Source organism: Bolinopsis microptera, chromosome 5 (assembly GCF_026151205.1).
Source record: "Bolinopsis microptera isolate Bmic1 chromosome 5, MBARI_Bmic_1.0, whole genome shotgun sequence".
Taxonomy (NCBI): domain Eukaryota; kingdom Metazoa; phylum Ctenophora; class Tentaculata; order Lobata; family Bolinopsidae; genus Bolinopsis; species Bolinopsis microptera.
Window position 1 is genome coordinate 10,472,637 of NC_087076.1, and position 14,953 is coordinate 10,487,589.

The 14,953-nt window shown below is 39.7% G+C and overlaps 2 protein-coding genes across 2 annotated transcripts; one reads left to right on the forward strand and one right to left on the reverse strand.

Moving 5' to 3' along the window:
- Nucleotides 1-4,824: 4,824 nt before the first annotated feature.
- LOC134815176 (uncharacterized) lies at nt 4,825-14,901 on the reverse strand. Its single transcript, XM_063823687.1, has 9 exons — nt 14,763-14,901; nt 14,450-14,546; nt 14,160-14,276; nt 13,622-13,761; nt 13,240-13,405; nt 8,827-8,961; nt 8,291-8,455; nt 8,042-8,130; nt 4,825-6,171 (listed from the first exon to the last, which is right to left on the reverse strand). The coding sequence occupies exons 1-8, from the start codon at nt 14,889-14,891 to the stop codon at nt 8,078-8,080; spliced, it is 1,002 nt and encodes a 333-aa protein (XP_063679757.1). The 5' UTR covers nt 14,892-14,901; the 3' UTR covers nt 4,825-6,171; nt 8,042-8,077.
- LOC134815275 (uncharacterized) lies at nt 9,819-12,903 on the forward strand. The gene is made up of 3 exons (XM_063823787.1): nt 9,819-11,158; nt 12,307-12,414; nt 12,579-12,903. The coding sequence occupies exons 1-3, from the start codon at nt 10,576-10,578 to the stop codon at nt 12,659-12,661; spliced, it is 774 nt and encodes a 257-aa protein (XP_063679857.1). The 5' UTR covers nt 9,819-10,575; the 3' UTR covers nt 12,662-12,903.
- Nucleotides 14,902-14,953: the final 52 nt, after the last annotated feature.

Genomic DNA, 14,953 nt, shown 5'->3' on the forward strand with positions numbered 1-14,953 from the left:
GATACATTACATACACGAGGCCCTGTGTGTAACTGTAATGTACTTTGGAATAATTTAATTAATTAATTAACTCTCTGCTATGGTAATGGTATTATATATATATATATATAATATGGTATATTGTATGCAGTCATCGGTGAATAGACATCAGCAGTTTAGGGGGAGCTTGGGGCGGCCCCTGTTGAGCGAAATAAGAGGATGAAATAATTGGTTGGGGTCGGGTTGGGGCTGGGGGCCAACCCATCGCTGGCCGCTGCCCAGCAGTTGACCAAAATTTGAAGAATGAATGAGCAAAATTATACATTACAATTACTAAAAATTGCACATTCAACCAGGTCAACTTTCAAAAGGACAAATTTCAAAAAGTCAAATTCGTGATCTTTCAGAAGGGCCTCCTTATTTAATCCTCAGTCACGAATCCCCAATTATATTTATACCCAATTATTCGTCAAAGTCGATCACGAAGCATGCTAAATCACTCTACACTCGGTCTTCAAGATTAATCTAAAAGGGCCCCGACTGTTGAAACCAATTTGAATCGAAGTAGTTTCGGACGCTGATTCCGAACAAGCATTCGCACTTTTTTCAGTGCGATGGAGGTTGCATAAATTACTCAACTCAAATAGAAATTTGTTGTATCACGTTTTGACCCCCATTGTCGTTTCACTAAGCGTTTCTACGTTACAGGGGGAGCCGCGCACTCGTGCGCAGTGGGTCATACAACGTATTAAATTGGCTGATTACGTAATATGTGTGATATTTGTGAACGACCCCTTACTATTTAGGTGATCTAACTAGAGCCCTCGCGTTTGCAGTTTAACGGGTAATATACTCGTAAAATATTTATTCAACATATTAAATATATTCCAACATGCAACATCCAAGACCGTCGACGAGTCCAACTCACGTAGTAGTAGTACGCATAGACACATGGCTATGTGAACTAGTCCATTACTCGCTACTCTCACTTTGCACTAGCGCGATGCGTTACTGGACCGCGCCACGCATCCAATATTCTGCCGTTTTCTCAGAAAAGGCAGTAAGTCCAATTTTTCGAAATATGACAATATTGGTATCAAAAATTTCAGTGGAAAATTCTCTACAACATGAGCTACATATTAATGTATAGAAACATTGTTGCATGCAATTTCTAAGGAAGTAAGTCCCAGTTGAGAAACATTATGTTCGGTTTTGGCCAATTATTTTCTGAGAGAAGGACGTAAGTCCGGACTTACTGCCTTTTCTGAGAAAATCTTGAAAATCTTCTGAGATAAGGAAGTAATTCCGTGGACTTACTGCCTTTTCTGAGATAAATTATCTGTGATAGGAAGAAGTAGCTGGACTTACTTCCTATAAAAGCATGCTAAAAGCGGAATTTTAGAAAGCGATTTCCCAAAAAGAACATAACTTTACTGCCGATTGATATTTTCGCTTGAAATTTTCAGAATCGATGTATAATTACATTTCAACTTTACTTAAGTGATCAAAATTTTCATTTAGGCCTCAAAAAAAATTTGATGGCCGATTTTCAAAAACGCCGGATGTATTTTATTTGCAAAACATAAACATTGGAGCAGTTATTGAGCTGTTATAATCGCAGAGAATGTTTAGTTTAGGAATATCTTTTAGATCAAGTTCATTTTCATCAAAATATCGATAAGATATCATTTAATGCACTGAAATCTTTCAAAATTGGCGAGTTTGCCTAAATAAGGGCATACTACTATTCAAAAACATTTATTATATGATATGGAGCGATTTAGATTTACCTAATTGTTTATATTTGACAATATAATCCAAAATACATAGATCCAAACCTCAAAAATTTAGTAAAAAGCTTGGACTTACTTCCTTCTCAGAAAAATATTGAACAGAGATTTTTCTCAGAAAAGGAAGTAAGTCCAAGTTTTCTCAGAAAAGGCAGTAAGTCCATCCAGTATGAAAAATAAGCTCGATTATTTGGCATAAAAATGGTTATATCTAAGCTTATGGACGGCTCAAAGCTTTAATTTTTTTGACAAATTAAAATTTGACTAATTATTGATAACTCAACGTGTTTACTTTTGATCTTACGCAAAAAGTAAACGGAGAAAAAACCATAAACGCAAAAGTCGCAATATCTCGAAATGGCAAATATGGACTTACTGCCTTTTCTGAGAAAACGGCAGTATTGACACACGCTGCAACCCCTTTTGATCGCGCGCGAAGCGCGCGCGGCCGGCCGGCGTGCACGCTTCGCGTGCACGAGAGGTATACAACGTGTAGCAAATCCAATAATGTTTCTCTTGTATCACGTTGCGACCCTCACGGTCGTTTCACTGACGATACAGGGGGAGCCGCGCACTTCGTGCGCGGCGGGTCATACAACGTATGACCCATGCTTCTCGCAACCACTTCGTTAGATCGGCAATATGCTCCACTAGGCCTCGCCGAGCTGTGTAGAATTTAACGGGTGATACTCGTAAAATATCTGTTCCGTATATTGGACCGTCGACGAGTCCAACTCGGCGCGCGTCCTGGTAGGTTGTAAACCTACAATGTAGAATTGACACCGTCAATTAAAGTTCGGTGAAGCTGCTTAGGGGCCCGGCCATCAATTTAGGTTACTGGGCCGCGCTCAGCCTGTCATTCCGACTAATCTCTATTATATTTTGGTTGTTTATGAACATGATAGCCTGAGCTCCCCAGGTACCTAACTATTGAGGACGTCCACCAAAATCCTAAATTTTCAGCTAGACCACCCCTACCCCTGCTCTGACCACAAACCAGACAGAGGCCACAAGGGTGCCATAGTGCAAAGAAACTGCTGCTAACTGCTACTAACTGCTGCTGTCGCGCGCCATTTGCAGGAGTCAGCAGCAGTTTCATTGGACTATGGCACTTCACATAGCCATGTGCCTACGCGTACTGCGTGACGCGCTTGTTTCACTTTGACGCGCTTGTTTCACTTTGCCGCCTCCGGCGGTCGCGCGCTACTGCAAGCGAGAGGGCTTTGTCATACGTTGTATGACCCACCGCGCACGACGTGCGCGGCTCCCCTCGTATCGTCAGGTGAAACGTGGGGGGTCGCAACGTGATACAAAGAGGGCTCTGGTTAGAGCAACTATGGCACCCCTGTGGCAGAGCCCTTCGATCATACAGTACGATCGTGGATACATGGCTATATGAACTTTTCTCCAGCTGTGCTGTCCGAATTTTCAAAACCACCCGCTCTCACGGACATCTGGATTTTAATTCCAGGCTACTTATAAGAGTACAAATCTGAAATAAAACCAACTCAAATTTATTGTTAATCATAAGTTAATGAAATTTAACATTATAAGAGTTAAAATAAAATTCAAAAAGTTGAAATAAATTTAACTTTTTCGTTTATTCTGCCAAAATTTCTTACCTGGGGACCTCTTGTAGCGCGATGCGTTACTGTGCCGCGCCGCGCACTTAATAAGGCTTCTCTGGCTAGATCGGCGAGATGCGCTACTGTGCCGCGCCGAGCTGCCATGAATTGACATCGTCAATTAAGGGGACCTCAGGCTATTATGTTCATAAATAGAGATTCGGTGGAATGACAGGCTGAGCGCGGCCCAGTAAAAAATTTCTGGACGTCCGGATTTTAAGAAACCACCCCCTGTGATCCCCATTGTCGTTTCACTATAGTGTAGACCCCTGTAGAGTTTCAACGATACAGGGGGAGCCGCGCTCGTGCGCGGCGGGTCATACAACGTATGACAACCTCCCCCAGCCCCCTGTCCGAAATTCCAAAACCACCATGCACCCCTCCCTATTTGCCTTGCTCTATCCAGAGCCCTTGCAGTAGCATGCGCCCGCCTACCTTTACTTGTGTGTGTTGTGAAATTGAAACAAGCGCGCCCAAGCACATGGTTAGGTTAATTGACGATATCAATTCATCTCAGCTCGGCGCGGTACAGTAGTGCATCTCGCCGATCTAGAGATGTCGCTGTGAGAAGCCTCATTGAGTGCGCGGCGCGGCACAGTAACGCATCGCGCTACAAATGGTTAGGTGAACTTTTTGCCGGACGTCCTTGTGCTGTAGTATATTAACATACATATTGCAATTGTATCATGTACTTCGGCTTAGATGGTCAAGTGGATGGTCCCTTAGCAAGTTAAAGCATTGCTACATTGCTCTAATATAACTAGAGCCCTCGCGTGCCACGTAGTACACGAAGACTCATGGTTATAATTATGTGAAATTGCTATACGTTCCATTGTCCATACATTTTCTTTATGCTCTACCCATGTGCCTTCGCGTACTACCAACTACGTGACGCGCTTGTTTCGGAAGACACATGGGTTATGAGTGGACACATCCTAATCCCGTGCGCGAGAAGAGCAAATTGTGTCAAACTTAGCAGTGTTTAACTGTCACCAAGATGTAACTAGGTCTAACTTTAACGGGTACGATACTCGTAAAATATTTGTTTTAGGACCGTCGACGAGTCTAACTCGGCGCGCGTCCTGGTAGGTTATAAACGTACAAGGTCGAACGGAGAAATTAGGTCTCACGCAGGAATTAGGTCTTACGCAGGCGCGTGATATATATAAATATATTAAAAGCCGCGCCTGCTTGAGACCTAATTCCTGCGTGAGACATAATTTTCCCTTCGACCTAGTTACATCTTGGTGACAGGTAGGTAAAATTTCCCTGAAAGATGAACAACAAATGATCCCATTCCCAATGACTCACTTTGCACTTTACCTAGTTGAGTAGTTCGCCATTCTCTTTGCGCGCATTCGTTTTCAGTTTGATTTCTCCTTATAAATATAATTAAATCTTCGTGCCCGATATTATTATTACATGTGTTCAGACGCAGCCCGGCCCACTTCTCATGCTAGGCGGGATCCGAGCGTGCTAAGTTAATAATAAGCTAATAAAACACTCTAAGCATATATTATGTGATATGTATCAGATTTTATCGTAACATTTGTGTGCTCATTCTCTTCCGGGAGACACATATCCATTAGTATTTAGTATCAGCAATTAGGATAGTCAGGAATTAACTAATATGGACCGGTATGGTAAAATCGAAATTCTTGGTGCAATTCTTTGATAGTTTGATAAATCATGAAAGGTAAACGTTTGTGGAGCAACTGAAAACCACTTTTACATTAGTAAATTAGATAAATAAATGAAATAACAATTAAAAATTAGAACAAAACCCATTTCATATTCTACACTTTGGAAGTTTCAGGAACCTGTGCAGAATCAGTTGCCAATTGACCTCGCTCTCTTCTAATGTCCAGCGAAAAGAATGTCCTCACAAAGCTGTTAAAGCTTGAACTATATATGAAGTAGATTAGAGGATTCACCATCAGGTTGATGGACATTATAAAGGCCCGGGCCAAGTATGCTGCATTAGGAATGCTAGACTGTGCAATCTCCCAAACCAGAATTATGTAGCAAGGAAGATAGGATATAATCATGGCCCAGCAGACAAGAGATATGGCTCTCTGTGTTTTTGGGTTGCCACTACCAGATCTCTGTGAAGAGTAACACAGGATACACTTGAGGACTTTACTGGCAGTAATGGATATGACTAGAGGAGGAACTAGATAGCACATGTCGAGGATGTTATGCTTGTAGTCTCTTACCAGAAACAGCCGGCAGATCCCCACTCTATTATCAAAATCAGTCCGAAATTCTCCGTTACTAATGGCAGTGTGAACCAGAGGGAGACTGCCACAAACCAGCAGCACCACCCCCAGGTAACAGTAAATCTGCCAAACTTTAACCTTGTCCCTGTCTCCTGGTGTTTTACGAACTGCCCAGAGTCTGTAACAGTTAAGGGACATCATGATGAAGATCTCCAGACACATGGCTATCTGGATAGCAACTCCCTGAAACTGACAGAGAGAGTCCCCCAGAACCCACCTACCGGCCCCCAGGGTCATAGCAAGAGGAGGAAGAGGAGCAGGGAGATGACGATATCAGAGAGGGCCAGATTGGTTATCAGGACCCGGGAACACGGCTCCATCCTGATAGCAGAGCGGAATATGGAGCCGTACCAGACCAGGAAGTTGCCCACAGTTCCACAGATTACAGTGAGGACTGAGAGCAGGGTTAGGAACACTCTGGCTGTCACGTCAAGGTCCACAGAGTACTTGTCTCTCATCTCCAGTGAGTAGGTATCAGTAGTCATTGTACTTACTTACCTGGTAGGAAGTTAACTTAATTAACATAGCTAAATACGTGTCATAAAATATGTATAACAGACCTATAATTTTGTAAATCAAACCTCAGGGGAGGAGATGAAGTCTCAGCCCCCCCCCCCCTCCCTCTCCGCCTCCATCATCATAAATATAAAAAATAAACTAACTAAACATTACAAACAGACAACGACACAAGCCTATAGGAATATTCCTGAATATCATACCACAGAGCAATCGGCTATCAGATAGTGACATGTTGGTAGTTAGCTAGATGTTGAAAAAAGACCGAACATCTGCGTTACATACCACGCAGGAAATATTATGGAATTGAGCCTATACAAGAGTGAGAATAAGAGAACTTGACGATAAAAGGAAAGAAATACAGTAAATCAACATTAAGGGGAATTACGATGTCATTCTAGTCTCAACACTGACCAGATGCTAGTACGAGCAGGTGTATAAGATCGGCTCAATAAATCCACCGATCTGTTCACAAATACTCTCCAAATAAATATTTGACGAGCTTCTTTTGTCGCGGGTAATTCGCAAGTCACCCGGTTTCTATAGAAACACGGACAGTGGTTCATGTTGAATCTGTGATATTCGTCAACTATAATATTATATTGTAATGTTAACTGACGTAAAACAAAAGACACATGATTCCCCAGATGTTAAGTTATCTAATTGTGGATATTCTGAAAAACAAAACGCTAACTACTGAGAAGTCTAACAACGGACTGGAATCAGAGTAAGATAATCGGAGGAAGAAGCTGGACGAACTTAAAGTGTTGAGACCAGGTGTTGAGACAAAGAAACTAGCTAGATAACTAGCTGTAAGGACAGTTCACCTCTATGACACAATACTGTGTTGCAAGGGGTATGGTTATGAGTTATGACGAGTAAATAGTAATACGGTTACTGCTATATTATACTTATACGTGAAACGTTGAATAAAATAGCTAAGTACAAGTGTATACTAAGATTGATAATTTATACAAGTCGACAGAACGACACACACACACACACACTATGTTTTACACCGTTTTAGAAGCTATCAGGTCATGAGGAGTTACTATAACGTTTTAAATGCAGGGATAGTATAGGATATTATGTCGTAGTATTAATAGAAATATAAAGGAATAACAAAGGAATAAAAGAATAATAAAGGAATAATAAAGGATATCCGTCTAAGATATGATGCTCATCATGATTCAATTAGTAGAAACAGTCGAAACAATCCCGCAACGTATCGTTGTTATGGCATGATTGCTGGTAGAATTATATTTAACACAAAACATTTACAATTCACTAGACTTTGTGAGTTTGTAATTTAGCAGGTAAGAACGACGTGAATCGTGATATTGGAACAAAGATGATTCAGATTAATACTGTGCTAGCAAATTCTAAAACTGTTCTACCCCCACTTTTTATAGCTGTGGCTTTGAACCTCGTTGTAGCTCAGTTGATGGCACTATGTGCCATCTGTATTCAAAATTATTCAAAATTTGGGAGAAATTGGTATAATTTTAAATTTGTATTTCTTTGATTTCTACTCTACCTACCTCTATAAATACATAAATACTCCTTTGATTTCTACCTACCTACCTACCTATATACAAATTAATAGTCGCATAAATGGCCAGCCAGCTGAATCGTAACCACTAAATACTAAGGAGCAATATTCTTGATTACCATCCCCTCATTAGGTTAGTGCTTGAAATCTACTAGAAAAGTACTAGACAAACATGATAAAATCCAACAAAATAGCAGCAATCAGTACAATCAGTGAGGGAGTAATTACAACAACCAGTGCACGAGTAATAATCAACACGTGTACCAGCTGCTAGCTGTTAATAATGGATAGCAGACGTACGTAGCTGCTCTCTCTCTCTCTCTCTCTCTCTGGGATTCAGCTCTCTAGTTCTTCTATCAGTGGTCTCGTATGTTTCTCAGCCTTGCAGCCTGAGAAGACAAAGAAAATAATTTCACCGCAGCAAAATCCGGTGGGCGGTGCATTCCAGAATTGAATTATTGACAAAAGCGAGACATATTGTAGAGAAAAGAGGGGTTAGCAGTCACGAAATATTTAGAAAATGTCGGTAAAGTTTGAAGCAACACGTACCAGAGTCAAGATCTGCGGTAAACTTTCTGGTATCACTGTTAAGTTTGGTGATGTAAACTTGCAACTCCAGAGCGAGTACAGCTAAAGAACTGCTGTGTTTTGATAAACTCCAGGAGGAATAGAACTGCAGTTTCTTCTTTATCTTCGTGTATTCTCCCTTTTCTACTGCAGTAATTTATTACAAATACAATTACAAATGCGATTGTACAATTGTACAACACATAATTGTACGAATACAAGTACAATTACAAACGTTAACGAAAATAATGAAGACTAAAAACGAGGATATATGACAAAAGGTGTAACATAATATGCACTAAGTATGTAAGAACTACTTCACACAAAATTGATAAACATTGTAAGTGGCTATTAGCATTGTAAGTGGTTATTAGCAACAGTGTTCGTTCAGAAATTTGTACACCACATAGAGCTCTACAAGGAGTAGAAGCAAAACGTACTAACACTTATTATTAGACAACATATGTGCATATAATGCACATAAATTAGTAACATCAACACTAACAAGTCTAACTTACAAGGAGTTGTTTTGTGGACTTTAGTCAGGATTCTGATAAGTTCACAACAAACTCTCTCCACTGCTAGCGGTCCGTGTCTCAGGAGCTTGCAAGTGTTCTCGAACACTCCACTCAACGGTACGAAATCTTGTAACCCTGCAAATTATCATCTAGAGAGAGGGGAAACTTAACCAAACCTTCACAAGAACAACTTCACATTTTATTATAGTTTATTATCAAGGGCCTCCATGGAAACTCATGAAACTAGGGTGCGACTTACTACCCATGTACAATGTACATTGTACTACATGTACATTGTACATTTGTATCATGGAAGCCCAGTTACAGTGTGAGTGCTGAGGAAGATAAGCCTGGACTCGTTAGGAGGCAAGTTGCAATTCCTAAAATATGTATTTATTAAGTAGCTATTAATAAATCAACTTGTGTTGCAGTAAATATTAAGTCGGGGGTTTACTGATCTAAGTCCTGTCAGATATTCATCTGGTCAGATTACTAATTCAAAGCTAGAGCCTCCTAATGAGATACCTAAGTCATGTGACTTGTACCATAGCACAAAGCACATCTACTAACACTTTTCTCCTTAGCTAAATAACGCGCATTTTGAAAATTTCGCAATATGTTTTAACTAATTTTGAAAAAGTTGGAACTGCGCCACTTAACTCAAAATATCTTTAATTTATCGAGTAAAGTAGCATCTGAGATAACATTCTAGACCATAATAATTATAAGAAGTCCACAAATCACTCGAGAGTAATGTTATCAGAATTTCATGTTACTGAACTTGGGGTGAATCCTGGTATTAACATACAGAATATGTAAGATAAATATCAGAATATGTAAGATAAATCGTCAGGTTTCTGGTTCATGCCAGCTGGACGGAGTCGTGCCACCCTGCTCGATTATATAACGCTAACACTTTTCCGGTTCAGTCCAAATTCACACTTGCAGTAATAACTCTAGCTCCACAGATTCTCTAGATTACATTTTACTGTTAACCTTGTAGTCCCGAGAAATCAACCCACGTTTTATATCTGACTTGAAACTTTTCGCAATGCTGCTTCTTTTCGTTCTCACAATCTGCATTGTATCTCCCGTAACCAACGCGGTGGATAGAAAGTACACTGCCTTGCAGTTTGGGACCACTACAAACGACTACATAAGCTTTAACTACGACATGTCCCCGTTCCGTACTTCTTTCACCCTGTGTACATGGATAAAGAGAGTGTACACCTCATCCACCTACCCAGTCGTGTTTAGTTACCAGACAAGTTCCAGTTATTACGAGATACTGACTGCATCTGACGGGAGTTTCAACAGAGTACTAGATGATATGGTTTTAGAGGACTCACAGAGTAAGTTCACTACCCAGTCGGACAATGGTTCCATTATTGTTTGACTTGGTCCTCCTCCTCACGGACTATTCAGCTCTACCTGGACGGGGAACTAGCAGCTAGCGGCCAGACTTCATCCGGGAGACAACTGCACACTAGCGGGACTGTGTGGTTTGGTAAAATTGGTAACTCTGTCTATAGTGGTCATATCTTTGGTGGTCAATTATACAGATTTAATCTTTATAATAAAATCCTTAGCTCAGAGACAATAAAAAGAATAGCAGATGGTGGTTTGTGTGCCGAAGTAGAGGAGACTATCAGCAGCAGACAACTTCGCTGGGAGGATGTGCTAGCCAAATCAAGAACTGGGTCTGTTGTTGAAGTAACTGCGTGTGATGCAGGATATAGGAAAATCATAATGATGCTGCTCGATGAAAAAGAAGTGCAACTAAATGCAATGAATGAAGAACTAAATGCGATGAAAGAAGAATTTGATGCAGTCACTGGAAAACTCAATACAACTGAGGACGATTTACATACGGTAACTACTCACCTAAACAGGACAAAAGATGAGCTCATAGTTGTCACCAGTGAATTGAATAGCACACAGGGAGAGTTACAAACGGTAACAGGGCGACTAAACCGAGCTGTAGATGTGCTAGAGAGAACTAGAGTTAGTCTGGACTCCGAAACTACCAGACGTAACCGAACTGAAGAAGAGCTGAGTAGGACTAAAGTGAGCCTGGAGTCTGTAACCGGCAGATGTAACCGGACTGAAGAAGAGTTACAAAGAACTAAAGTGAGCCTGGAGTCTGAAGTCACCAGATCTAACACATGCTCTGCAGAATTAACAGACACTAAATCTCAGTTGAAAGGGGCGAGGAAGTTCAGCAACATCACGAGGTGGGATATTCTATATACTGAGCCCTATTTCAACAACGTTTTCTCTGAGGAACTTCTTGAGGAATTGAAGTCTTCGTGTAAATCTTGGGATTTACTAGGTTAGTACTTAGTAGCTTTGTAAAGTATTCATTATTCAACCAGGTATGTTTCTAATAATAATACATTCTTTTCAATTTCTATTCAATAAGCATTGCCTGGCACTTTCCGGCCAGTCCCAAATCAGTGCAGTTTTAACGTAATTAAGTTTCTGTTGGATTATCGTTTATAGCAACAGACAATGGGATCCTATGCGTTTCAAAACTTTTATGCAAAAGTAAAAGTAGTTGCTCAAAAATTAATGATCCAGCCTATAATTGCCAGGTTCCTAGTTGTCCGTCAGGCTGACGGACAACTAGGAACCTGGCAATTATACCTAGTTAACTCATTGACATGCAAGCTTGGGAAATCCAATCAGCTCCGACAACTAAAAACCAATCATTACATATCCCCTACAACTAAGAACCTCTGGAGATACGTTGTGTGTATGGTGGGTCATATTTTCTTCCAAAACACAGTTAGTGTTACTAAGAAAACTGTGAGATGAGTTTTCTTTCTAGGCGGGGATTCAGCCTTTTTTGAGTCGGTACGTAACAGCTGCATAACAATAGTTATGCACAATGCAGCTGTTGAACTCTCAAACTTTTGAAGTTTAGACTGTCCCTCATTACATCGGAACCAATATAATGGATATATTTCTTTGGTGCACAATAGTGGTGGTATGTCAACAAACTCCTCCCCAGTAGCCCTATAGTACTCAGTGCATATTAGTCATGATGCGATGAGGGAATGTCGAGACTGAAAACACAAAGAAGTGAAACTTATTAAGAGACTACCGGTGCCAAACTTTGAAATTGTTCTTAAAACTTTGAAGGAGATCTAATTAGTTTGAGCTAGAATATGAAACAATTGCACTGCCACACGTGACCTGGCTCACGAGTCACGGCCGTTATGTGAACACATGCCTAGAGCTCAAAAACTTCTTAATATACTTCACAATACACAGCTACTTACTAAACTGTCATGTGAATTGTGAACCCTACCCAGGTTCTTGGCTGTCCGGCTGTTAGGATGGTTATAATATGGATCACATCACAAATGATACGTCACTGATTGGGTGATGTGACAACTGTGGGAGCCCGGAATGAGAGGTTCCTAGTTGTCGGTCATTAACTAACGCAAGTCGCAATGCAACATTCTCTTGTTTCAGATGAGTTTGTTGGCGTGAATCTCACTGATAACGTTATAGACCACTTTAGAAAACATGATGTTAACAAGGCGGAGTGCGGCGAACAGAGAGATATTTTTGACTTGTTCGGTAAGTAAATGTTTTTTTTACAATTTACAGTTTTCACTTTCAAATGTTTTTCAATTACCTGTATCTTATCGTGTTTTGTACGTAAATAAGATCACGTATTCATAAATTCATCTCATCAGGACCTTTAGTAGCAACCCCTCTCGGTCTAACACTCAAATTTTCAGATGAATTCATCGGCGTTAAGTTGACCAGGGGTATAATCAAGCATTTACGATCGAATCACAATGACGAGCCTTGCGATGATTGAACATGAATATAATAATTAATCTGCTTACGCTGCCTATCGTCTAAGAAGATCAGTTCTTAATATTTTTTCAATTAACTATAAACTATAAAGCTTTACGATTGTTTTCTCTGCCGATTTTGGTTTATGTCATCAACATGACTTGGTAGCAGCGGATGATTTTTTTCCTGTGTATTATTATTATTACAAGTTTAATTTTATTTCTTTTTCAAAAAAGATTATTGCTGGATGTAATGCATGCAAGAACTTACAAATCACTTTTACATATCCAAAGTCTATTCATGACCAGAAACAACTATATAGACACCGATGCAACTGGGTCTGTACACAATATAATTATAGCTATGACTAAAACTAGGTCGCCGTTCGGTAACAAATCCTCGGTGGTCGTTCAACCAGGCAATCAGTTGAACATGTGAGATTGAAGCTTCAAGACTCAATCTACATATACTAAATTACGAAGAATGGAAAAATATATATTCGATGCAGTAAATATGACCTTGCTAGTAATAGTTAGTTTTTATCATTCAATACTACTTTGAAACAATATGCTCGAAAGCAAGTCACACAAGAGAACTTACCAGCACTGTTTGCTATATCAGTGTGGGCGATGCACGCAGCCTCGGCAGTGATAAACACGTTAGGACTCTTCCAATACCACAATTGAGTGAAAACAGCCCAATATTCCGGGACAAGGTCTGTTCTGAGAGGGTGTATCAGCTCCACGTGCACATACGACATGATCACCTGGTGCAGATAAACGTGAGATAGCGGGGAGAGGTCGTTAGTTTGGAGGTGTTTACTCAGACTACATGGTCTCTTAGGGGAGAGGTCGGAATAATTAGTTATGAGGCGAACATGTATTTTACAGACATAAGAATTGAATCTTCATAAACATAAGAATTGAATCATTATAACATTTAGATGTTAGACTCTGAAGCTCATGAAGATGAGATTGCTCACGTGCAAGAGAAGATATTTCATGTGAATGGAGGGTTCCTTTGAGCAGAGGTCTTCAAATTTTGCTGTTTTAGTAGGCTTATACACAACATTATCTTTGGTCCACCAGAATTCTTTAGGCTTGAGTAACGTTGTGATAGATCCTGGTGACATTGAGATAAATCATGTGAGTAAAATAGACAACGAACGCAAAATTTCTGAAAAACGCGGTCTTGCAGTTGTCTGGTGCGCGATCAACCATGCTTTAGCGCGAAAACAAATTCCATTTCTATATAATTATGTCGTTCGGAGATCGCGTCCAGATATATGGCAAAAACATACCGGAACTGAACCGCGGAAACTGGTGATTTCGCAGATTTGTTCAAAACTGACAGCTGTTTCACTGAAGATGAATTTTACTTATATTTTTATGAGAAATGTCTCTAAACGTGAATAATGATGTCATCAATAATGAATGATCAGAGAAATCTTCTCCTAATGGCGAAAACATTTGAATTAAAACACTTAGAATCAACAGATATATCTACAAAGCAGTGCGTACCTGTCTTGATACTTTTAATGAACCCTTGTTGTTCTTGTTCAGTTAACATCCCCCATAACTCTTCTTCACTCTTAATCTCCATACCTTGTAGCAGTTCCTTCAAATCAACTTCGTCTTCTGAGAATACAGATTATAAAACATTCCCAAATTTCGAAAACAAATTTAAATGTTGCCATAATCAATGATCAATCAGTGTTTCAAAAGTATTTAAACTTTTGAAAATTTATATTTTTGAAATCTTCGTTTATAAACGAAGATGTGCTCTATAGTTCTATACAGTATCTAGATACCTTCATCAGAAGAGTGGGTATGCTCTCTCTGTAGTACTTCTAACATTCTATCTTGTTCTTCTTTTGTAACAGACCTCTCTCTCAACTCCTCTTCTACCTACAAATTACGTGTTATAACTATAAACTTTGTAAGTTTATAAGGTTTATAATGTAACTATACGTTCAAATTATTTGAATTGTTACTTAACGAATAAGTGTTATAAATATTATATATCCAAATTGGCGAGTAATGGGTTATTAGTTATATAGTTAAACAAACAAATTTCTAAACGCTACATCTAGGTGGAAATAAATACTGCAACTAATCTATAACCTGTTGTTTGTAGAAGGACTCTGAACATTGAGTGTGAGCATGTCCCTTGTAGCAAGATAGTGAACAGTAGGGGAGCTCACACCGGGGACACTTGTACACTCCAACATCGCCACACGTGCACAGTGACATGGTTACACTACTAGGATGTGTTTTATTTGTTATTATTATTTATTATTAGGGTTATCTGGATT

Excerpts from the sequence above, each read along its gene's own strand:
- LOC134815275 (XM_063823787.1), top strand. The coding sequence starts at position 10,576 with ATGATGCTGCTCGATGAAAAAGAAGTGCAACTAAATGCAATGAATGAA. Across the intron at positions 11,159-12,306 it reads TAAATCTTGGGATTTACTAG|ATGAGTTTGTTGGCGTGAAT; the intron begins GTTAGTACTTAG and ends CTCTTGTTTCAG. Across the intron at positions 12,415-12,578 it reads AGATATTTTTGACTTGTTCG|ATGAATTCATCGGCGTTAAG; the intron begins GTAAGTAAATGT and ends TCAAATTTTCAG.
- LOC134815176 (XM_063823687.1), bottom strand. The coding sequence starts at position 14,891 with ATGTCACTGTGCACGTGTGGCGATGTTGGAGTGTACAAGTGTCCCCGG. Across the intron at positions 14,277-14,449 it reads TACCCACTCTTCTGATGAAG|AAGACGAAGTTGATTTGAAG; the intron begins GTATCTAGATAC and ends CTGTATTCTCAG. Across the intron at positions 13,762-14,159 it reads CATTAAAAGTATCAAGACAG|GATCTATCACAACGTTACTC; the intron begins GTACGCACTGCT and ends CAATGTCACCAG.